The sequence below is a fragment of the Epinephelus lanceolatus genome, chromosome 3 (assembly GCF_041903045.1).
Source record: "Epinephelus lanceolatus isolate andai-2023 chromosome 3, ASM4190304v1, whole genome shotgun sequence".
Classification (NCBI taxonomy): domain Eukaryota; kingdom Metazoa; phylum Chordata; class Actinopteri; order Perciformes; family Serranidae; genus Epinephelus; species Epinephelus lanceolatus.
This window is the reverse complement of record NC_135736.1, coordinates 19,533,086-19,556,783: the sequence shown is the minus strand read 5'-3', so window position 1 is coordinate 19,556,783 and position 23,698 is coordinate 19,533,086. Positions and strand designations below refer to the sequence as shown.

The window sequence follows — 23,698 nt, the reverse complement described above, 5'->3', positions numbered from 1 at the left end:
AAACATATAGACAGCAAAAGTATTTCAATCTCACCTTTCAGGTCACGGATCTGACGGAGCCTCAGCGTGCCAAGCAGCAAGCTTCCTGTGTCCCTCAAGAGGGCAGAGTCATCTAGTAGCCGTGGCAACAGCGACTCATTCAGCCACACCAGAACATCATCTCGACTGAAAGATTAAATGAGAGGATTTGAATATATTCATACATCTTTTGTGTTTGTCATATGCTAAATTACAGTGTGGTCACAATGTTGGATCAACATTTGCTGACAACATCTTACAGCGTGTTTGTGTGCATGTACTGAGTACCCCCCCTCCCCCCTACTGATGTTTCTTTGTTGTTTATTCTTCCTTTTGTGCCAGGGGAACAAAGAAATCCACACTACAAATAAATAACTGTTTTCAAGTTATTCAGCTCTCCATTACACAGCCTTTGAATGAGCACAAATTTATAAAACCACTTTTAAAATGACCTTTCACAAGAAAAACATGAAAAAAACAACTGCTTCAAAAGCCTTTTACTATAAATAAAATGTCATAGTTCCCTCTGGAATATCTATTTTATAATGCTGTGGAAACAACAACAAAGTTCTGCTTCAAATGGCTGTATTGATTTGAGTTTCTTGCCAAAAATGACATTTTACAAGACTACATTTGAACATATTGTGAGGACTTTATAATTTACCTTCACCCAATAGTCATTTTTACTGAATAGAGCTTCAGCACATCATAATGAAACTCAAGGCAACCTCCGTCAGTGGTTATTTGCGACCACCAGCTACTAACAGCGTACTTTAACTAGCTCTCCTCCTGCTAATTTTTACAGGGATTGTCGATCACCATGTAAAAGTTTAACAGGGAAACAAAAGGGTGCACCCCCTCAACGCATGGGTATCAAGGTTACTGTGTCCTTTAGTCCCAATGGTGCCTTAGGGAAGATCTCTTTTTGTCCCAAATACGTTTTTTATTGTTTTGGGATGACGGGACACTGTTAATCTTGAGTCCTGCTTTTTAGCCTGCACAAAAATGTCGTGACACAACGGAAAAACATCAGTCAACAAGGCAAATATTAGTCAATACCAATGTGCTGCTGATAAATCAGTGCATCCCTACTTTTATATTTATTTATTTATTACAAACAAGAACAAGAGCTTATTGGAAATCAACACGAATAAACGTATAAAATTATCATTTTATGTTACCTTAATGTTCTCCACGTACACTCCTCTTTACCATACCCATCAATGCTCTAGCATCATACTGTGATGATGACTCATCAAGGTGAACTGCATTACCAGTACTACAGGTGGTATGTTATATCTATGTGTATGTTTTTTTTACAGGGGGTGGAGGGGTGGGGGCTCCTTGGCACCCTTGGCTGCCTATGTCACCTATAGGTAGATGTGCTACTGCACCAAGGATCTGCTCTACGTTGAACACACAAAAGATGTGGACACAGTCTGTCTGAGCAAATGTTTCCCCTCTTGTTCTCTTTGGGTTTAAGGAGAACGACGCATCCAGTCGCAGGAGCACACAAGAGAAACACACTTCACACAAGACAGACCCACAGAAGGTCACCTTTGTAAAATGAAATGCCTCAATCTCAATGGAACAAATAAATAAAAGGTTGACATTTTTCAAAAGATGATTCACATTATTGAAGTTTGTGTGTGTGTGTGTGTGTGTGTGTGTGTGTGTGTTTGTACCTGCTGATGTTGTGGTACTCAGGTGTGTGTAGTGCTCGCTGCAGCTGAGTGCGCAGTCTCAAGCTGTGTGTGTCTTTGGCCGAGTCCGAGTAGTTGAGAAGCAAAACCACCAACAGGAAAAACATGTAAACCAGGAAATTCTGAAAATAAAAAGCAACAATTCTGTTAACAAATGAGAAATGGAGCTCTAAATGTCGACAGCACGGTAAAGACACATAGACAGTCTCCAGCATCATCGCTCTAACCTTGCACGTCTCTCTTTCCAACTCACCTTCAGCATGGTGTGCAGCATGTGGACTTTGCGGGCCTGGTGTCGAGCCTGAGACAGAGCGAAGCCCTGAGGCGGTCTCACCCTGGGGACCCGTTGGACCACTCTCTCCACACGGGGGAACTCCACCAGCACATCCTGGTCCTCTGGACGCAGGCGAAGCACACACAATGCATAGTAAACTGCCTCACACAGCACCTGTGGGGCAGAGGACGGAGGGAGCACAGAGCTGTTATGTTGGGAAAGTCTTTCAAAAGTCAAGAGGTTGTTGAATTTACTCGACCCAGGAATTCAACCAAAAGAACATTAAGGTGTGAGCAGTAAACTCCAGCTTTTCAGGAGCAAAGAAAAACAGGCCTTTTTACAACTTGAAGTCAGCACATTTTATCTCGATCTTCAGCTGTGTATTCACCCACTAGTTGCTACCTTTGTCTGTAAAGGTGTCTGAAAAGGTCAAGAACATTTGAAAGCTCAGAACCTCTTGGCTGAAATAAGCTTCCTTCAGAGGCTGAAAATGTGGTTGATGAGAGTGGTTGAGAGTGAACCAAAACTTGTTGCAGGTCGTAAGACCAAAACAATGAGCTGGAAGAAGCTGAAAAGCTCAGTAGAGCTGAGAGGAACTGCAGAGTCTGGTGATAATTCTCTGTGGGTTCTTCACTACAAGAGATCTTTCAAATTACTCAGTCATTTGATGTGTTGTTAATATAAAAATCTTGACTACTGCAGGTGGCACGGTAGTGTAGTGGTTAGCATTGTCACCTAACATCAAGAGGAGTCCCTCTGTGTGGAGTTTGCATGTTCTCCCTGTGTCAGCGTGGGTTTTCTCTGGGTACTCCGGCTTCCTCCCACAGTCCAAAGACATGCAGGTTAATTGGTGACTCTAAATTGCCCGTAGGTGTGAGTGTGAATGGTTGTCTGTCTCTATGTGTCAGCCCTGTGATAGTCTGGTGACCTGTCCAGGGTGTACCCTGCTTCTCGTCCAGTGTCAGGTGGGATAGGCTCCAGCCCCCCCGCAACCCCTAACAGGATAAGCGGTTACGGAAAATGAATGAATGATTATGTTTTTTGCTTTAACTTGTTATGAAATAAACGTTGATTGCACAATGTAATGACTATAAAATTATGACACCATATCCGTTAAGACTGGTTCTCATTACGCCTTGCTTTTACTCTGCAATTCTGTCTGCCATCAGGTACAACCTAATGGGAAAATGAAGGCCTGATATACAGCACGGCACAAAGAAAGTGTGTCGATCATTGCGCAATCAAACCAGAGAGAGAATTGCACTTTGTTTTCCCCGGTAGCTATCAGTAGATATGCCCAGTTACCGATAAGTAACAGTTGAAGTTTCTTGCAGTTACTATTCCCAGTAGTGGGAATGGTGTGAAGTAACTGTGGAAACTGTGGGTGTTGCTGGGCTCTGAGAAAAACAGAAAGCAATCAGGTTGTCTTTTTGAGCTGCACTACAATAATACCACAGGGAAACACTATGGGGAAAAGTTGAAAAATTCTCTCCTCTTAAAACAAATAAAAACAACATCTACATTCACATCATGTATGTGAATGTAGAAAAGAGCATGTGTGTGTGAGGTAAACCAGCATCTCTGAGAATAAATGTGTGTTTCTGTGTGTTTACCTTGATTGGCTCCAACAGCAGGCAGGAACACAGGAAACTGGCAAAACAGGAGATGAGCCACATCATGGCCATGTTGTCACTGAACCCGTGGCCAGCCCATATCGAAACGCCATTGGCCAGAGCGATCCCTGCCCAGCTGCCCCACAGGGCTGCACGTCCACACCAGGGAGGAAACCGTCTTGGACGACACACGTCTGTCACAACTGGATAGTAAAAAATACATAAATAAATTTAAAAAAAGTTGTAAAACAGAGTAGTGTAGAAAGAGGAACAGAGAGGACATGAAGGTCTCAGAGATAAGACAAAGCAGATAGAAGACAGAAAGCAGGAGACCTCTGAGAGCTTATTATTTCTCAACAGTTCCTCAACAGTTTAGATGTTAGGAATGTGCATTTTTAATAACCTAGGCTGATAAATATTTGAAGGTTTTTCACACTTCACAAAAGGAAGTGTGTTCTTACAAACTTTCTTTACCCACAAGGACTCCAAAGTCCACTCAACGAACACAGTCACTAACAAAGTTCCCCAAAGAAGATTAAATCATGCTGTCAGGACTTTGGATCCAGTGCCTCAGTGCCATTTACTCTTTTCTCTGACAACACAGGACTTGTTTTGCTTATTAAACATTCAGGCAGCAAAATGAAGGCATGATGTATATACTCTGGTTTCACATCAAAACACAGCTATAATGGCTTAGACACTCAGCCGCCAGCACTGGGCTCATTACTGAATGAAAGTAAACCCAACTTACTCATCTTTCTTTTTTAAAAGTAACGATCAATCTTTGCTCTTTAAAGAACGACAGTTACAAGTCTTATCCTAAAAATCAGGGGTGATTTATGTGTTCCGTGTCAAGAGCAAAAGCAGAACAGTTTGTAGATAATTGATCTATGAGGAAAATGACTGTCAGATGCCCTTTAAAGTCTTATTAGGAGATCCTTTACAAGGACTATGTTGTTGTGATGGTATTTAAGATTTCATGTAATTTTGCCCCTGCATTCAATTTACAATCGACAACAGGACCATTATCACGAGGACAATATAGGCGTACAGTATTTATGAAACAGCTAAAAGGGACATTTTGGAATCAAGTTAAAGATAAAACAAAAAATCCACAGATTTTACTCTTTGAATAAAAGTTATTTATCCTTTTTTTAATGTGAAAATGCTCCTAAATTAAACTGAGAACCAAGTCTCTGTGTGATTGTACAAGATTCCATTGGTCACAATGTGAGGCAATATGTTTTACTATTTGCCTTTGACTTAAACATTTGGTAACATGTTTTTGTTTTCATTTATCAGGGGTGCAAACAATAAAAATAAAACCTGGCATTGATTTTGTTTCCAGTCCCTTTCCTTAAATCTTTACAACTTACACGTGTTACGTAAGATCTGTTACAAAATGAGCCTCGTCATATGTTTTCAATGAAACAGCTCATGGACCAGCAATAGAATTTTTTCTCCACTTTGGGTTTGGTTTTATTTTTCTTTCCAATCCAGCCAGCATCCCATTATTTAATCTCTATTCAAATATTATTGTAAAATGTGAGTTTAATGTGATGGTTTCTTTAAAGCATGAACAATATGAAAGATTTACAGTTGATCCTTGTGTCTGGTTCTTCCTGCTCTGAGCATACATGTGAATAATTATATGATCATTTGAGAGTTATTAAATGTTACACTTACACTTCACAGTATGTAGGATGTTATTCTCTTTATAAATATGCCTCATTCTTTGCACTTTGCAAATAATTTTTCACTCTAAATTGGCTCTTTAGAGACTTCTTAACGTATTTCACTGCCGTAAAGATGTTTTTTCCCCAACACTAGGGCTGTCTATGCTGTAATAAGACACAAATACTTTTGAATTTGGTGCTACATGACTAGGGAAAAAGGCTGTGGCATTTGCTTTTGCTCAGTATGTAGAAAACCTACAATTAATGCTCCGGCTGGTGACGTAATCTGAGTTGCCTGTCCGTAAACAATATGGCACCCAGCTAGTATAAAAACGATCTTGTTCTACAGTTAAACATCAAGATATGATATGTTTCTGGAGACATTTTAGGCAACGCAGTAACAGAATGTTGGTTTACATTTGATCAGCAATGCCTTGTTTTACTGCTTGATCTCAGTATGTCGAGCCTTCATTTTCACAATAGAGAAAACAGTATGGCGCCCACTTCCTAAATATGTGTGAAGTTTTTCTATTTAATAGTATGCACCATTGAGGATAACACATTCGAAAATGTTTTATGTCTGCATAATGACAATAAAGTTCTTGAATCTTTGAACAAGTTCTCGAATTACAGCCAAACAGTGCACTAAAAGATGTTATTGAAAACATTTTAGGCAAGAAATACAGCAGAATCTTGGTTTATGTTTGATCAGCACTGCCTAGTTTTACTGTTTGATTGGAGTTTGGGCTGACTATGAGAGAAAGAGAAACAGGGGCTGCTCTCTCTTTTGACTTCTTCTATACTACTTTAATATACTTTTATACTCTCTATGTCCGTGGTGGCAGGCATATGAAAACAAGTACAATCTGTAGTTCTAGCAACAGCCCTTGAGCCAGCAAAAATCCGCTGGATGACACAAAACGCATCATCCAGGAAATCTGAGCTTGAGAGATGAGCAGGGAGATTTGGGTGCTAGTTACATGGAGGGAAGCGCACTTTTGATTGACAATCATATACACATACACACACACCTGTATTTGAGGTGAAAGCAGTTTTTGGTGGGTCTCTTCTCACAGATTCCAGAGGGAGAGGCTCATTCAGCTTCTGGAGGAGAATCACTTCAGTCTTATCTCCTAAAATGCTCGACCTGGCACACACACACACACAAACAGGCAATGGAAACAATAAATATAATGATTAATTAAACTCAAGCAAATGCACAAACATTCCAAGTAAAGCAAGTGAATCCATTTACTTCAGGAGATCAGACTTACAGGTCAGCCATCTCACTTTCATCTGCCTGAGGAAAAAAGTTCTGTCCATCTGCCAGGATGTGTTTGATCAGATCCTCGTCTGTGAGAGAAACCAACAGCTTGGACTTCAGACAGTGTAATAATACAACCACATGCTTTATATGCTCAATAAGCTGAATAACAGGTCTGAAAGCCCCCCTGCTTTGGTTACCTGAGGAGGTGAAGTATTTGTTGCGTTGTTCAGTCCCCTCCTCGTCCTCAGGGTTAAAGTTCATGTCGACACCCAGGTGCCTGCTCCCCTGACCCCTCTTCAGCCTGGGCAGCCCTGCCCCGTGGCCCGCCCCTCCCACCACAGACACATCACTCAACAGCTCCGGCCAGTCCCTGTCCTCCAGCTCCTCCTCTGCCATGCACCAACTTTCCCCACTGAAACAGACAGCAGGAGATGCTTGTTAAGACCCTCATCACACAGAGAGCATTTTGCAGATTGAAAACTTGAGGCGCACCACACTGCCTTTTATTTAATAGAATGCCACTAGTGGAAAAAAACGCTTCTTCTAATTATCCCGTGTAAACAATCTACCGCTCTTTTATTTATTTTATTTATTTGACAGAATCTAGATCTAGAATTGTGTGGGTACATGAGACCCTAAAAAAGAGGGTGGATCATGGAGAGTACCACCAGTTGGTCCAGGAGCTTCGCCTCGATGATGGCTGTTTCCAGACATATTTTAGGATGACTCGGAGCAGTTTGACAAACTGCTGTCTATTGTTGGATGTACAGCTCTGGGTATCCAGCAACCGATACCACCAGTTTCTTCTCCACTGTTTACCAACTGTAAAGTTGTTGTCGTGACCACCAGAGAAGACCTGGCTCTCAAATCATCCGATTGGACAATGAGAAAAGAGATGATGTGAGGCGTATTTTTGCTCTGTGTTGAAGTTTTTTTCAACTCAAGGTGTTCAGAGCACTCCGGCAAAAACGCCAGGCACTTAGAGCGCATCGAAAAGCAAACAACTCAAGCAAAAAGCTTCATTCTCATTAAAAACTATTACTAAAAAGCGTCTCCAGCTGTTAAAACGTGTTCTCTGTGCGACTTCAGCACAACATTCTTCTCTGTCGCTGGTAAAACTTAACAAAACAATCATGTTTCCCAGAGGACAATTATAAATAACACTAGACTAAGTGCTGGGAAAAATTATGGCTTTTGAATTTATAGCTGTTTTGTGACAAGAGATGAATCACTTTGCTCATTTGACATCTAAGAAAGGCCAGTTTAAAAATATTTTTGATCTTTTCTGTGTCTTCTAGAGCACAATACTCTAAATCACTAACCATTTTCCACTTTTCTTTTTACTCTTTATGCACATTATTCTTGTATTCCCTCTAATCCCCACTTCATCTGACAGCTGGCAATTACGCTTCACATTTGTCTTCCAATAAGTGAAGCCCTGCATTATCTAAATGTACTGTCATGGCAACAGAGTAACTCACCTTTTGGTTGATGGAGTGGGCAAATCCACATTGGTTTCTTCTGAGTTGGTCTAAGAGACGGAGAGGGGTGGATGATAGATGGATCGAGTGAAGACAAAGACAGAGACATACACTAATGATCTCACAAGGGACAAGCATAACATTTTTCCTTCCTTGATGGCACTGTGTCTTTTTTCTTAAACAGTAACTAGAATGAAAAAAACATGGGATCTATATCAATTTTATATTGATTCTTCAATGAAGTAAAAAATACATTAAGGCATCTCAGCTAACCCTATCAGGCATGATTTAATTCTACATTCCAGCCCCTCCCCATGAGACTCTACCTCGCCATTAAAAAAGAGGAAAGAACTTCCAGCCATGGAGTCATCCAGGAAGTCGTCAATCTCCACCGACTCCTGATCCACTTGCGGCGGCACCTGCTCCACGGAGACGCACTAATGTTCACACACAGACACAAAATATTCAGCTTCATGTTTGGCTGATTGATGGTACCAAAAACCCTGATCATGTTACCGTTTTGCGCAGGTTTGTGTTACCTTGCTGCGGCTCATTCTAAAGAGCGTGAAGACAAGCAGGTAGAGAGGGTAGACAATCAGACAAGTCACCATGCCTGCTGCCACTGTCTCGCCATTCAGTGAAGAATACCTTGACACAGGCTGTGGGCTGCAAGACAGGATGGCATTGAAATGTAGGAACATCACCTTTTGTCATGTGGACACAAAGACAGGTAGACTGAAAAGAAAAAAATCCTATACCTGTATCTTTTGTTCACCACAATGCCATACCACAGTGTGTTGGCAAATATAAAGAGCTGCAGTAACAGAGCGCAGCACGTGGCTCTCTGCAGGCGGGTGAACGGGCTGCGGGGGGGTCTCTCCCACAGCGATAGCCACAGATGACTCTCACAAAGCGCCCGCTGCAGCTCACATCGCAGTCTGCGGGGCAACTGACGAAGCACGGCCTCCTCTGAAGGTACCAGGAAGAAACAAGATGGAGTAAGCAAAGCTGCTGCATATAGCAGACGCTTATTACGGATGATTTGGTTGCAGTGTCTTACCTGAGGCCTCCACCTCAATCTCTACCCGTCCATCAGTCCTCTCATTGTCCACTGACAGCCACTCCTCAACCAGGAAGTAGTAGCTGCTCCCTGTCTGCAAGTCTTTGACCAAGACGTACTGCAGCATCCATGCCGGGGACAGACCTGAGGGAGGTTAAAAAAAATCATGTTTACAAGAGAGTCGTTCAAATACCAGCTGGTTCAAGTCTGTGTGATTGCTGTTGTGTGCGCGCATGTGAATCAGTACCCTTGTTGTCATGCCAAATTCGTATTTTCCAGACACTGCCCAGGCTGGTATCCGTGGCAATATGAAAGATGTCGAGAGCGTTGCGTGTGAAAGCTCCTCTGCTGTCGAGATGGCGATGTCCGCTGCGGCTCTCACGTCCGTACAGACTGATTCCTACATGAGCCGTGGTGCCTGAAGGGACAGAGAGAGGAACACTGTATCAGCCATTCCAACAAACTCTGAACTCTGCAGCGACTCTCCCTTTGACCAACATACTTAATATGAAGTAATGTAGTTTTTACTTTACAAATAATTAAGGCACTGACCTGACAACAAATTGTTTTTGTATAGAAACTACACTTGATAAAAGAAAGATACACTTACGTATTTCATAAACTCTTTAATTTCTTTGTCATACATGCTCTCTGTCTCCCTCTACCTCCCCCTAGTTTGTCATATTCACGGTGTTTAATATTAATTAATTGAGTCTGTATCGTGTGTGTGTACTTGCTTTCAGTGTCCAAAACATAAACCTCCCTTTCATCCGCAGTGCTGTGATTGGCTTGTAGGCTTTCTTACCTCTCACTGTTGGACAGTTGCTGTTGCGTGCGTGAGCTCAGCTGAATATGAAAATTATTTATAGCTTAATGTTCCAGTTAAAGCAGTGAGAAGTGTGTGGCCCAATGTAGCAGATTGAGGGTGCATATATTTCTGTGTATTCTGTGAAACAACTACTCTTACAGTTGAAATACATAGGGCACAGATGCAACACGTCATGTAGGGTGAAAAACCCTACATGACGTGTAGGATGAAACACAGAATTCATCTTTGCAGCGTGTGGTTGCTTGCCAGCTTCATTGCGTATGTACTGAGTTTTCCCAAGTGATACTGTAGTTGGTTATGCAGGGTTTGTAAGCGTATAGGCTATATGAGCTGGTGCTGAATATAATTAACTGTATCGTTTTCAGGATGCAATGATTTGACTGGTTTATTTTATTAATGTGAAATGTAAAAAAGGCACAAGGTTGCTCTGCTGCTTCGTATTGCCTCTGGTACTAATGAGGTATTAATTTTTAAACAGATTGAACTCATTTATTATATGCAGTTTCTACATGACAGAGCGCTGAGGAGCTGCAAACATAGCTTTCATGGCCAGCGTAGCAACTTCAGTTGAATATAATATAATAAATGTGCCCTGCTACCTGCATGCGGTGGCACACGTCATGTAGCTACTGTATATTTTGGCTGTTAGCAATATAGTTTATCAAAAGATAAAAGACTCAAATGCATGTAACAGAGTAAATGTAACACATAACTACCCACCGCTGCTGACAGATGTCTAAAAGTGACCCACCTGCCCCTCGGCTCCAGCCAGTCTTGACCTGGACCTCATACTTGAAGAGTCCGTCTCGGCCACACAGTGGAACCACACCAGCCCGGCGGAGATCCAGCTGGTCCAACTTGTGCAAAATGGCTGCTGCCACAACATAGCTCAGTACGCCCAATACACACACCAACAGCACAACCAGGTTTGGTGCACCAGAACGCTCCTGAGGGAAAACAAAAATGGTTTAAGGTGTCTGCCAACGTGTTGCATGGGAACAAAAAGTGTTTGTTTTTTGTGATACTGACTGGCACTTTAAAGGTGATGGCGTTGGCTGGTACAAACAGGCCTGCAGCAAAGGCTGTGAGGTGTCTGGTGCGACAAACAGCTCTGCTGGCGTTGGTTTCTGCCAGGGGCACCATGCCATCTGTGCGCCACTGCTTCTCACTCTCACTGAAGTACTGACACAGAGAGGCAAACACGCCGACCTCCAGATGAACACCTACAGGCTGAGAGCTGGGGCTGCAGGGCGTGCTCACGTTGATAAAGTAGTCCAGAGTGGTGTCGTACGACCTGCGCAACACAGGACAGAGGGTTGTGATAGAATTGTACAGAAACTAAAGTACCTGCTTGGTAACCTGACAGCTTCTTGTTGAAAACAAAAATAAATAATTAGTATACATCATATCACATGGTAGTGGATGATCAAGAGCTCTTACTCTGGCGACAGGAAGAAGGTGTATTTCTTGTGATCGAGATCTTGCCCCGTGGTCATACTGAGTGTGATGCGTTTCTTGTCTGTGCAGTTGAACTCATTGGGTTTGTCATGTGAATGAAGGTAGGCTGTGATGTATGGCTCCTCCATGTCCCCTTCTCTTTTATACTTCTCCTTGGCATCTGGAGGCGGAAAGGAAAAACAATGACAAGAATGAAACTGGGTCAGTGCCATCACAAATAAAAATATAAAACAGTATTTCTATTAAACCTCTCTGTACCTGTCATGTTGATGCATCTATAGATAGCATGTAATTTGGCATATATAAAAGCAATATGTTGGCACGCTCATTCAGAATACACAAAGCCTTTCTCACGCTGCAAAGGGTGCCAAAACAACACAGAGTGGTTCTTTATTGATCCCTGAGAGAAAATTGCAGCATCACAGTTTCTTGGACACATTCCAACAGAACAAACAATGAAAGTGAGAATAATAAAAATGAGGAGGCAACAAAGGGTCCATTTCTTTTATGATGCAGTCCAACACAAAAACACTACTATTACAACTTCTAAATACCTTCCTCACACAGATGAAACTCTGACTGAACATTGTAAGCCTAACTAATGGGTGTTTTTTTGTATCGAATACATCATATAATATTAAATATGTGGCGAATGTGAGAACTCACCCTCCAGAGAGGTGAAGTTGAGCTGCACAAACAGCCCTGCCTGTCTGTTGGTGTTTCCCGTGCTGACACTGACGATGACGGAGTCACAGTGGCTGATGTTAATCGCTCCAGCTGTGGGGACCCCTCCAGTGCCAGGACCCTCAGGACCTGCTTCTGCTCCACTACTTCCATTGTTGACGGCAACGGTGATGGCGAGACTATCGTCCAGTCCAGAGATGGGAATCTGGGTGCCATTTTCAGTGCGGAACTCCATGGATGCTACCTCAGTAGAGACGGTGTAGTTTGCCACATAGTTGAAGGGGAAGGGGTTGGACTCAACCTGGTGAGGAAAGGATGATGGGAGAGAAAATCATAGGAGGAGGAGCATAGTGTATGAGGCGCCTGATATAAAAATTTCATTCGAATATTCTAGCTGATATATCTTACTATATAATGACGAAAACTCTGTCTGCGTCTGTCTGTTCCACGTTTTTCTCCTCATTGACTTGGTCAATCCATGTGAAATTTGGCACAGTGGTAGAGGGTCATGGGAGGATGCAAACGAAGCAATATTACATCAATTGGCCAAAGGGGGGCGCTATAGCAACTGATTGAAATTGCAAACTTTGAATGGGCATATCTCATGCCCCGTATGTGGTAGAGACATGAAACTTTGCACAGAGATACCTCTCCTCATGAGGAACAAATTTGCCTCAAGAACCCATAACTTCCGTTTATATAGATTGTCCGCCATTTTGAATTTTTTGAAAAACACTTAAAATTGATCTCTTCCTAGGAAGTTTGACCAGTCTGCATGAACATAATCTAGGGACCAATATCTAAAGTTCCCTGTTGGCAAAAGTTGGAAAACTTACTGAAACTGAGCTTCTATAAGGCAATGAATATTGCGGAGGGCGTGGCTCATCACATAAAGATGTATAACATCTCAAGAGTTTCACAGATCACCACGCAACTTTGTAGCCATTTGACCACACATAATCTGAGGGGACCCCTCCATTATTGACCTGATCAAACACAATGGGGGCGCTAGAGAGCTAATTTCTTATCTAGGCCTAACCGCCATATGGATTTTTACTAAACTTGGTAGATATGTAGAACAGGACGCCTCAAGGTGACTGGAGAAATTTAACTCTAATTGGCAACTGGGTGGCGCTATAACAACAGAAAACTGCTTAAAAACTTTCAATAAAGCAATCGTACTATCAAATTCACAAAAACTCTGAATACATTGCTCTTCTTAATGGGTTCAGTTGACTATTTAATCTGCAATTTCCTATGACCTGTATCCCAAACACACACCATGTGGAACTGTACCTGGGCAACTGTGTAGTGGGTATGGACTAGTTTGATATATTTAGCTAATTTTCCTCACAGAAATTTATGTAAAACAAAATGCTGTATGTAATTTTTTTGCCTTTAATTGACAGGACAGCGAAGTGTGAAAGGGGGAGAGAAAGAGGGAGAGACGCAGCAAAGGGCCACAGGCCGGAGTTGAACCCAGGCCGCCGCGGCAACAGCCCCGTACATGGGTCGCCTGCTCCACCACTAAGCCACCGACGCCCCAAAATGCTATATGTAATTTTTGACAATATGTATAGAAGTAAATAAAAAGTTAAATGTTAAATCTAAATCTACATATCAAATGTTAAATCTTAATGTAAATGTTAACTCTAAATGTTAAATTAAACTCTAAATGTTAAATCAAAACATTAAATAACAATTTAGATTTTATATGGTAAATCTAATGTTAAATCTCAAGCTAAATGTTGAATCCAAATGTTAAGACAAAATGTAAATGTTAAATCTAAATGTTTAATCTAAGAGTTAAAAGTTGAATCTAAATGTTAAATCTTAACATTAAATCAAAACTCTAAATGTTCAATCTAAACATTAAATCAAAATTTAAATGTTAAATGGTAACTCTAATGTTAAATCTAAATGTTTAGAAAATATGCAAATAGCTCACACTGCATCTGTAATTTTTCCAACCTACTTTTGATGAAACTATGTCCATTTCCATAAGATAAAAGTATACTTTAGCCAACTAGCATACCAATCTGCCCCACTCCCCAGGAGTCGAAGTGCTGGGTGGAACCTGTGTAACAGCAGCAACAGAAAGTTTGCTGATGTGGCAGAGAGTCAGGGAGGTCTGGGATCAGACCTCTGGTGCTGGGGTTTGTGCTGGCTAAATTAGTGTTGCTACAGCTGCTAAATGGAGGTCTTTCTCCAAAGCTGCTGTCTGCTTGCCTCCTGGCGAAACAGTCTCCTAGTTGCGGGAACTGAGGCTGACAAACTAGCTAAAGTATCCTTTTGTCATATGGAGGTAGATATGGTTTTCATATAAAGAAGGTTGGAAAAAAATGACACAGTGTGGGCTATTTGCATATTTTCTAAACACATAGATTTAATGTTCAGATTTAACATTTATACATTACCAATTATATAATTTAATTTATATAATTATATCTAATAAAGTAAAACACAAAGACATGGAACACAAAACAAGATGTGTGTGCTGGTGAGAGACTTTAGCACAGGCAGTTTTTAATAATGCCAAGGTCTTTAACATGGATCCAAAGGGAAAGTTTAACACAGAATTTTGTACTTGACTGACACTTTTCCTTCTCATTACCTGAAAGAGCAGCTGCATAATGCTGTTTCCTGCAGCAGCTCTGCCAAGACTGTAGTTAAATGCCCTGGGGATGGAGAATCGCTGGCACTCTGGAAATAAAACAGGAGAGGGGAGGAGAAGATTAAACACTGATAAACACTGTTATCATGCATGTCTTTTTTCACTGTACTGTTTATAATGTACAACTTATAGTTTCTTGGGGGATGGAAATGCCCACTTACAGAAACACAACTTTCATCACCTCATGAGACACTAAATTCACAAGCCCACCTGGACTGTTGTTGCCATGGTAGCAGAGGAGGCTCTGGGGGTCCGCCAGTTTTCCTGTGGCCGCGATCTCAGCTCCCCTCAGCACAAGCGGCTCCTCGTTGAGCACCCGGGCGTGCATGAGGATCAGCATGAGCACGGAGGACAGGCTGTACGCCTTAGCCGCCACTCGCAGAGGGTGTGGTTCCAGAGAGGAAGGAGACGGGTCAAACAGGGTGCCTACTTGGTCCTCACCGGAGGAGGCAAAAGAGGAGGCAGAGGGGGGAGAGGGGGAATCCAAGTAGGCAGGCTGTAGGTATGACTGGGATGTTGACTGGCTGACCTGATGGATCAGATCACCTGGAGAGTGGGAAGGAGGTGGAAACAAGATTGAGAAAAAAAGAAAGGTGGGGGGAAAGTTATAAGTAGCTATAAGCAACAGCACTAAGAATAAATTACCCTCCACTTAGCAATAACCATGCATGATTAAAAGACTTCCTGCTAGCTCCTAATTAATGTTACTTTCATTCACACACAACACTGTTCTGAAAAGATCAAAACACTCGTGCACTTACAGAGGCACAAAAAACTTTCTTACCCATGATGTTCAGGATGTTGTCAGCTATCTCAGTCGGAGTGACGGTGCCCTGCTTGGTGTCAGTTTGCAGTATCTCAAGCATGGACTCAAGTTTGTTCAGAGTGCTGTTCTGACACTCCTCACAGATGAACTCTCGACTCACCGCCTGGAGAACACACAATCCATCATTCAACTGCTTTCATGACTGTCTCCTTTTCTGGCTAATACTTTGCACTTTTTTTTTTTTTTTTTTTTAAATACACTGCTGTCTTTATTCCGTTTTTTTCCCTGACATCTTTCCTTTCCTTCCCACCTCACTCCCTCTCATCCTGTCATCCTGCTTACCGTGCACTGAGCCAAAGCAGCGGAGGTCTGCTTGATGTCGTTAACAGTGGTCAGGTCTAGAGCGGTCAGAGCCCTGGTGATGTTGCTGCGGACTCTGACTCGGTAACTGCGCTCCTCTCGGGACACCGGCCGCCTGGTCTGTTCATACTGGAAGAAGGTAAATAAAGGTATAAGCACAATTCATGTATTATCAGCTAATAAATAACTGGTAGGATAAATACATGAATCGATGTTGGCTGGCTTGGCCTCCCCTACCTCATTCAGGACTGTAATCAGAGCCAACGATAACTCTCGGACCCTCTGGGAGTCTCCCTGCTCAAGCAGCTTTTTGAGTTTGCTGTCTGTCAGCTCAGACAGCCAGTGGGGAAGGCTGTTGTACTCAGGGGGCGGATCTGGCAGCACAACTTCGATGGACCTGGACACAAACACAAAACAAAAAGCAGTTATTGAATGTAGGCTTATAACTTTGCTATACTTGTGTGAACTTGGATGATCTCCTGCACTGCTGATGGTTTCATAAAAAGTGCTAGTTAACACAGGACTAACAATTGTACCTTCAATGACAGCATAGATTTTAAAAATTTCGGACACACATGTATATCAAAAATAGTTAGATCAACATCCAGCTTTGGAGACACATGCTAAAGTCAGGGAAATATAAACTTGGTTGCAGATACTGTAAATTTCTCCACAATTTCAGATCACGTTTTTGCTGGAACATGTCTGGTTGTGAGGATTTTGGTTCATAAGCTTATACTGGTGATTTTGTGCAATAGAAAGTGCCACTAAACTGCAATGACAATGCAGAAAGACTAAAAGCGCAGATGCAGAAGATCCAGAAACGCTGGCCAATTAAAGCAGACAGAGCTTTTTCGAGAGGGTGGCTTCAGGCGCTAAAACAGAGCATCTCAGACCGAGGGTGAATACAGGTGTTCCAGCACAGACAGTATAAGGAAAATAAAGTTTTTAAAGTAAAGTTTTTGACCATTAAAGCATGTAAACACATTCTAATAGAAACCTTACACACAGGTATGAACCTGAAAATGAGCACCATAGGTCCTCTTTGTAGTGAAATTCTACTTTTCTACTTCGACAGGAAGGTCAGGGGTAGACAACAGAACAAAAACCTCAGAGATGGTGGGGATTTACTGTACCTCTCAAACAAACTTCAGTTAATACACAGGCTAAGTGAGTTACAGTAGCGTGGGATGTAAAAAATAAAAGGTGGAAGCCTGAATCTTATTTAATTGGTCTCACAGCTGCTTAACTGAGCGAAACAGCTAAGTAAAGTGTAGTTACTTGTTGAGGGCAGTGATGGCAGCTCCCTGGTGGTCCTCCACTGTAATGGATACGGCTACACGGTTATGGGCTGAGCTGAAGCCTGGGGGCAGGAAGGCAGAGTGCTCTGGGCTGCTGCCTTTGTACACACAGAAGTCCTCACAGAGGTCTTCTCTGCAGCGCAGCACCAGCAAACTGTAGAGCAAAGGAGTCTCTGAGACCCCTAAATCACTGTAACCTGGAGGCAGGGAAGTGAGGAAGACAAAGAGAAAGGATGACAATCTTGGTAAATAAGTGATGAGTAATGGAGGCAGGAATCTGCTAATTAGACAGGACAGACTTAAGGCAAAAGAATGAGAGTAAAGTAAGCATGTCAGGTGTGTGTGGCAGCGAGGCCACACCTCTCTCCTTCATACCTGAGCAGTTGAAGTGCACCCTGTCCAACAGCGTGCGTAACCTCCAGACTTCGCCGTCGATATCCCCGTACTCCACTCCCGCGTCCCCTCCCCCTCTCAGGTGACACTCCCCGCCAGCAGGGGGCATATTGTGGTGCAGAGTGATGGAGGCGACGCCGTCCCCATCCAGACTGCCATCGGTCACATGCAAGGTGAAGACGTAGGAATCTTCGTGGCGTAGGACACCCTTCCGCAGCACCAGGTTCATGCCGTCGCTCCCTGTGGTGGTGGAGGAGGAGTCCAGGACCAGAATCTCGTTCTGCAGCGTCCTGGCACTCCAGCGCTGAGAAGCAAAGAGAGAAAGGTTTTAGTAAAAACAGAATTATATTTCCTTTATATAATATTTATTGATTTGAGTATATTTCTGATTAAAAAACATTAAAGCATTAATACATGAGCAGCACTAAGGCAGACTAAAAGCTTTCATTAAAGGTAGGGACAACGTCATGTTTCTTTCTTTAATTTGTTTTCATGTTTGTCATACTGTGTTTGATTCATTACAAAAATAAGGAGCCAGCAGTGATGGGCAGTGCCAATTACATAAATGAATGATTCATCAGATACCATGCTGTAACTGTCCCGGAGGGAGCAATGCTTTTAGCATTTTTTTTCAGGTAGCAGTTTATGAAAAAGGGCCAATTAGGTTGAGGTTGAGAGGCACACAATGAGACATCAGACCAGTGTTGGGGGCGGTAACACATCACTGAGATCACATCACACACGTCTGTAGCCTGGTCAGTATTGTGCGGGCTCTGTGGAGGAACACGTTGTCTGACAAACGATACAAAAGACTCTTCTTGAGGACGTATAACCACTGCTTCACTGATAAACATGTCAAATACTCTGAACTCGTCTAATAATGAATAATAATACATTTTATTTATAGGGCGCCTTTCAAAACACCCAAGGCCACCTCACAGAGAATAAAATACCATACATGCTGAAAAGCCATGGTTTGGTGAATGAGCTTCTCAGTTGAGTTTGCTTGGACTATTAAATGCAGTTCATAACATGTTCTTTTCTCCTTTAAGTCTGTCATGTAATTCTATTAGGAAGGTCAGTTGCTTATATATTATTTATTGATTTAGTTTTATCTTGAGGAGGGACAGGGATTTATGTTCATATGTGGGGATATGTAAAAATTTAAAATCATAACATTACATGGTATTAAGGTGACAACTTGTCTCAGTCGATGCAACTAATGTAACTAGTAGTGTCACAAATAACTTTCTACAGGAAGTAAAAAAACTAAAGTAATTAATCACTTTTTCGTTACTTTCGTTAAAGTAACGAGGAATGTGTACTACATTACTTTTTTTGAATGACCCCAACCCTGCACAAGACAGCTTTAAAGGATGTGTTCAACACTTTTGTTTTGAAAAGTGCTTTGTAAAAAATGTCTCTTGATTTTGCAATACTTGCTTATTGTTAATTTAATATTCTCTTAAAATGTTTATGTAAAGCACCAATACTCCAAAGCAAATTTTCTTGTTTGTGAAAACCTACCTGGCAACAGACCTGACTCTGATGTATTTAAGAGAACTACATGTAGTGAGACAATGGAAAAGGTACCAAATTCAAAATGACCACTAGTATGGAATTTGAAGTAGTGTAATTATAAAATAGTGACTGAGGTTACAGTACAGCTGAGCGCAGTCAGCTGGTATGTGCAATTTGAGGCCCGGTGACTCAGCAAGTGTTTTGTCTTTCAAATTGTTTCCCTGTGTTAGTAAGGACCAAACATATTCTCTCTGGCTCCGGTCGTACGATGACCTCATTCTCACACCCACACACTGCTGCCTGCATCACAAATCCCAGGGAAAGTCTGAATAAAGACGAGAGGTGGAGCAGGAGGAGGAGAAGGATCTGGAAATGTTGATTTCACTGTCGCTTCTGTGGTGCAGTGACCTCTTTTTGGTGTTAGACAGAGAATTTGAGATGCGAAGTGTGCACTTGTGCCTCTATGTGTGTGTGTGTGTGTGTGTGTTTACCCCACGGTGAAAGCCCTGGCAGTTGGTGCAGGTTCCTCTGAGGTAGACATACGAGTTCTGGCTGACCTCGTAGATGGACTGGGCCTTACAGGAGACGCACTCCAGATAGACCATGGGAATATGGCCACTCTGTACGAGCACCTGTCACACACAAACACATAAATGCTGTCAAATGTAAGCAATTCAGACATTGGCTAGGGTGCATCTCTTTCTCTCTCTCTCTCTCTCTCTCTCCCTCTCTCTCTCTCTCTCTATCTCTCTATCTATCTATCTACAGTACAGGCCAAAAGTTTGGACACACCTTCTCATTCAATGCGTTTTCTTTATTTTCATGACTATTTACATTGTAGATTCTCACTGAAGGCATCAAAACTATGAATGAACACATGTGGAGTTATGTACTTAACAAAAAAAGGTGAAATAACTGAAAACATGTTTTATATTCTAGTTTCTTCAAAATAGCCACCCTTTGCTCTGATTACTGCTTTGCACACTCTTGGCATTCTCTCCATGAGCTTCAAGAGGTAGTCACCTGAAATGGTTTCCACTTCACAGGTGTGCCTTATCAGGGTTAATTAGTGGAATTTCTTGCTTTATCAATGGGGTTGGGACCATCAGTTGTGTTGTGCAGAAGTCAGGTTAATACACAGCCGAAAGCCCTATTGGACAACTGTTAAAATTCATATTATGGCAAGAACCAATCAGCTAACTGAAGAAAAACCAGTGGCCATCATTACTTTAAGAAATGAAGGTCAGTCAGTCCGGAAAATTGCAAAAACTTTAAATGTGTCCCCAAGTGGAGTCGCAAAAACCATCAAGCGCTACAACGAAACTGGCACACATGAGGACCGACCCAGGAAAGGAAGACCAAGAGTCACCTCTGCTTCTGAGGATAAGTTCATCCGAGTCACCAGCCTCAGAAATGGCAAGTTAACAGCAGCTCAGATCAGAGACCAGATGAATGCCACACAGAGTTCTAGCAGCAGACCCATCTCTAGAACAACTGTTAAGAGGAGACTGTGCGAATCAGGCCTTCATGGTCAAATAGCTGCTAGGAAACCACTGCTAAGGAGAGGCAACAAGCAGAAGAGATTTGTTTGGGCCAAGAAACACAAGGAATGGACATTAGACCAGCGGAAATCTGTGCTTTGGTCTGATGAGTCCAAATTTGAGATCTTTGGTTCCAACCGCCGTGTCTTTGTGAGACGCAGAAAAGGTGAACGGATGGATTCCACATGCCTGGTTCCCACTGTGAAGCATGGAGGAGGAGGTGTGATGGTGTGAGGGTGTTTTGCTGGTGACACTGTTGGGGATTTATTCAAAATTGAAGGCACACTGAAGCAGCATGGCTACCACAGCATCCTGCAGCGACATGCCATCCCATCTGGTTTGCGTTTAGTTGGACGATCATTTATTTTTCAACAGGACAATGACCCCAAACACACCTCCAGGCTGTGTAAGGGCTATTTGACCAAGAAGGAGAGTGATGGAGTGCTGCGGCAGATGACCTGGCCTCCACAGTCACCGGACCTGAACCCAATCCAGATGGTTTGGGGTGAGCTGGACCGCAGAGTGAAGGCAAAGGGGCCAACAAGTGCTAAACACCTCTGGGAACTCCTTCAAGACTGTTGGAAAACCATTTCAGGTGACTACCTCTTGAAGCTCATGGAGAGAATGCCAAGAGTGTGCAAAGCAGTAATCAGAGCAAAGGGTGGCTATTTTGAAGAAACTAGAATATAAAACATGTTTTCAGTTATTTCACCTTTTTTTGTTAAGTACATAACTCCACATGTGTTCATTCATAGTTTTGATGCCTTCAGTGAGAATCTACAATGTAAATAGTCATGAAAATAAAGAAAACGCATTGAATGAGAAGGTGTGTCCAAACTTTTGGCCTGTACTGTACATATAAATAGGCATGACCAAATAGGAGCCAAAAATACTGAACTTTCTTGCTGTGACTCATCCCTACACTGATACTCAACAGCCAAAGCAAACACAACCACTGCTTAAACTACATCTTCCTCTGAACACACGAACACCTCCTGATTGCTATGTGGCACAAATTACAGAGACAGTCCCCGTGCCCTGAGCTCCTGCTAGTAGTCAAGGGCAGAGTCAGAGTGAGCAAAAGGTTGATGACAAATCACCTCTAACGTGCTCAACATGTTAATGTTATAGTGAGAAAAGACAGAGGAGGCACATAGCTCTGACTAACAGGATGTGACAGGGTCATTTTGAGAGAATATAACACTTAACGCTGCTGCAATATGGGCCCCCAGTTGTACTGACAAAGTTCTGACTTGATTATAGTAATTATTTTAAGGTTTGTATATTAGAGTTAAACCGATAAAACAGCCAAGGCCAATAACTACCAAGAAACGTCAGAAGGAAAAAGACCTCAGATTAATCTTGTGATCCGCTGTAGGGAACCTGACCACCAACTTAAAGCATGCATGTGTTCAGCTGTGTAGAAGAATGCGTGCACTTACAGTCTGCGTGGTGGACTCTGGTGGCATGCCGTCTTTACTGATGGTCAGTTTGAAAGTGTAGTTGACGCCGGCCTCCAGCTCGGAGCCGGAGATCCCCAACACCGGATCGCTGGTGCCCAGTCCGAAGTTCAGAGTGGAGCAGTGCTCTGCGCCCTGCAAGTGACATTGGGCAAAGTTGCTTTACAATCATCTCTTAACTGGATAACCTAAAAAATCTATAAGAAAAGTGAGGTTATTTCAGAGCTGCAGCCAAGATCTAACACTACAGAGGAGATCAAATCGCCCCACAACTCATGAACTGACTCATAGAATTGATTTTTAAGTCCTCTTGTTTATAAAGCCCTACACAACCTAGCACCTTCATACATTTGTGATTACTCCCATTTTATGTTCCCACAAGAGCAGCACCCAGACAAAATATTACGTGAGGCTGCAAACTATGATTCTAATCTGACTTTTAATTTGGGGTAGTGGTACCTTCTTTGATTTTTAAGTGAAGTAAGTCAATACGAAAAAGTCAGTAAACAACCCCTTCGTTCATTCACCATAATCCCATTGCTACTAATTTTCATTCTTAAAAAATACTTCACCCACAAAATGACCATTTGTGTATCACTTTGGCTACTTGCCCTGTGTAATATTAAAGTCATGAAGAAAGCTTTGTTTTTCTTGCATGCCTCCATAGTGAATGAAGAACTGGAGAATAAGGGTGGCTGACATTTAATAACGACAACAGTCTCAAGCATGGACAAGTAGTAGAACTGGGCAAGTGCGTGGGCTTGAATCCTGCTCGTTCATCCCAATGAAATCCTGCCTATTAGCTAATTAATTGGCCAGGAAGTGCTCCTATTTGTCCGTGTTCAAGTAGAAGTGTATTAAATAGTAAGGTTTTAGGGAAAATGCATTTGTTTGGGAAGAACCGAGCATACGACTGGATAAATAAGACTTGGATTTTACTACACGAGTTAGTGAGAGTTTGTAAAATTAAGTTTTGATATAGTTTTGTTGCCCTTTTACTCCAATTCATCAAGTATTTTCTCCATTTTTGGATTTTTTGTTCATCAAAGTTTTCTTCAGGGCGACACAGGAGGAGTACCTCATACACAAACTATCATTACGTGGGCAAAGTATTCCTTTTAAATCTTGTTTGTAATGAAAGAGGGTGGTCATCAACTAAAAACTGTTACAAACGCTGTGATATTGTATTTCAAAGAACAGAAATAAGTCATCATCGCTAAAGAGTGAATGATTCGCGCCCCCCCCCCCCCCCCCCCCACTCTGATTTTTACACCAGCTCTGTCTTCTCCTACGATTGTAATTGTATCCAAGGTCAGGACAGTGAAGAACATTTCATCATCTGTGTTTCTGTCGATTCTTTTTCCCTGTCATTTCAGCTTTGAGTCCTTCAGAGCATGAAACTCTTTCACTCTTTTGGGTCAGACCAAGTGTCCTTCTCTTTCTTTATCAGCTGCAGCTACACAGCTGTGAGTGAGTGTGTTATGTGCGCATGTTGTTTTTGTGTACTGTAATCGTCAGGGTGGGGAGCAAAGCACCAGCTGTGGAATGCTGAATTTATCTCTCAACAGTTACATAACCCTTTAAGTGCCTGCTTAGATGTACACACACACACACACACA

General features: G+C 42.3%; 1 protein-coding gene across 1 annotated transcript in view; it reads right to left on the bottom strand.

Moving 5' to 3' along the window:
• Positions 1–23,698, bottom strand: part of pkd1a (polycystic kidney disease 1a) — a 93,979-nt gene that overhangs the window by 11,316 nt on the left and 58,965 nt on the right. Inside the window, exons 24-49 of the mRNA XM_033623395.2 lie at positions 22,062–22,214; positions 19,570–19,710; positions 17,540–17,861; positions 17,145–17,361; positions 16,101–16,260; positions 15,846–15,992; positions 15,522–15,666; positions 14,948–15,283; positions 14,678–14,766; positions 12,046–12,364; positions 11,362–11,539; positions 10,951–11,215; positions 10,673–10,868; positions 9,340–9,510; positions 9,093–9,236; positions 8,791–9,001; positions 8,572–8,698; positions 8,359–8,469; positions 8,033–8,082; positions 6,749–6,963; positions 6,559–6,637; positions 6,316–6,431; positions 3,609–3,811; positions 1,975–2,169; positions 1,704–1,843; positions 35–165 (exon numbers count right to left, since the gene is read on the bottom strand). Coding sequence (XP_033479286.2) covers positions 35–165; positions 1,704–1,843; positions 1,975–2,169; positions 3,609–3,811; positions 6,316–6,431; positions 6,559–6,637; positions 6,749–6,963; positions 8,033–8,082; positions 8,359–8,469; positions 8,572–8,698; positions 8,791–9,001; positions 9,093–9,236; positions 9,340–9,510; positions 10,673–10,868; positions 10,951–11,215; positions 11,362–11,539; positions 12,046–12,364; positions 14,678–14,766; positions 14,948–15,283; positions 15,522–15,666; positions 15,846–15,992; positions 16,101–16,260; positions 17,145–17,361; positions 17,540–17,861; positions 19,570–19,710; positions 22,062–22,214 — 4,561 coding nt within the window. The remainder of the gene's footprint in view (positions 1–34; positions 166–1,703; positions 1,844–1,974; positions 2,170–3,608; positions 3,812–6,315; positions 6,432–6,558; positions 6,638–6,748; positions 6,964–8,032; positions 8,083–8,358; positions 8,470–8,571; positions 8,699–8,790; positions 9,002–9,092; positions 9,237–9,339; positions 9,511–10,672; positions 10,869–10,950; positions 11,216–11,361; positions 11,540–12,045; positions 12,365–14,677; positions 14,767–14,947; positions 15,284–15,521; positions 15,667–15,845; positions 15,993–16,100; positions 16,261–17,144; positions 17,362–17,539; positions 17,862–19,569; positions 19,711–22,061; positions 22,215–23,698) is intronic.